We start from the raw sequence: 488 nt of genomic DNA, 5'->3' as shown, positions 1-488 counted from the left end.
GGGGGTTTTGCTGCCGTGGGGCCGCTTGCACCGGCCGGTCCTGCTGTGTCCTCACCAGGGGCCAGTGCAGGGCATGGGGGCTGCAGGGCCCTGTCCAGATAGAAGAGCACAGGGGGCGCCGGGGCCACCACAGGCAGGGGACAGGGCACATCCATGTACACCAGCTGCCGGGCACTCACCTCCCGCATGTTGCCCACAGAGGTGCTCTTGCTGTTCCCAGCGAACTGGTGGTGGGGTCGGAAGGATGTCAAGGGATTTCTGGCTCCAAAGAGGTCAATGGGCTCCCACGCCCGCTCCATCTCCAGCTCGGCGTAGAGCAGGGGGAAGGCAGACGAGCTCTTGGAGTGGGGCAGGAAGGTGGGGGATGCTTCGGGCTTGGAGCGCTCCAGCTCAGCAGCAAAGGTCACCTCCATGGTGGAGCTGCGGCGCCGGCTGTCCAGGGTGGGCTCGGAGCCGTGCACGCCGTTGTCGTGGTAGGAGCCTCGGCT

General features: G+C 66.6%; 1 protein-coding gene across 1 annotated transcript in view; it reads right to left on the bottom strand.

Annotated features, from left to right (window-relative positions):
* The window catches only part of FRMD7 (FERM domain containing 7), an 11,717-nt gene that overhangs the window by 1,541 nt on the left and 9,688 nt on the right, over positions 1 to 488 (bottom strand). Inside the window, 1 exon segment of the mRNA XM_031064203.1 lies at positions 1 to 488. This exon segment is cut by the window's right edge and continues 1 nt beyond it. Within this exon segment, the coding sequence (XP_030920063.1) occupies positions 1 to 488 (488 nt within the window).

Source organism: Geospiza fortis, unplaced genomic scaffold (assembly GCF_000277835.1).
Source record: "Geospiza fortis unplaced genomic scaffold, GeoFor_1.0 scaffold47, whole genome shotgun sequence".
Lineage (NCBI taxonomy): Eukaryota > Metazoa > Chordata > Aves > Passeriformes > Thraupidae > Geospiza > Geospiza fortis.
Note: the sequence above shows the minus strand (reverse complement) of the source record. Positions and strands in the feature narration are given on the sequence as shown.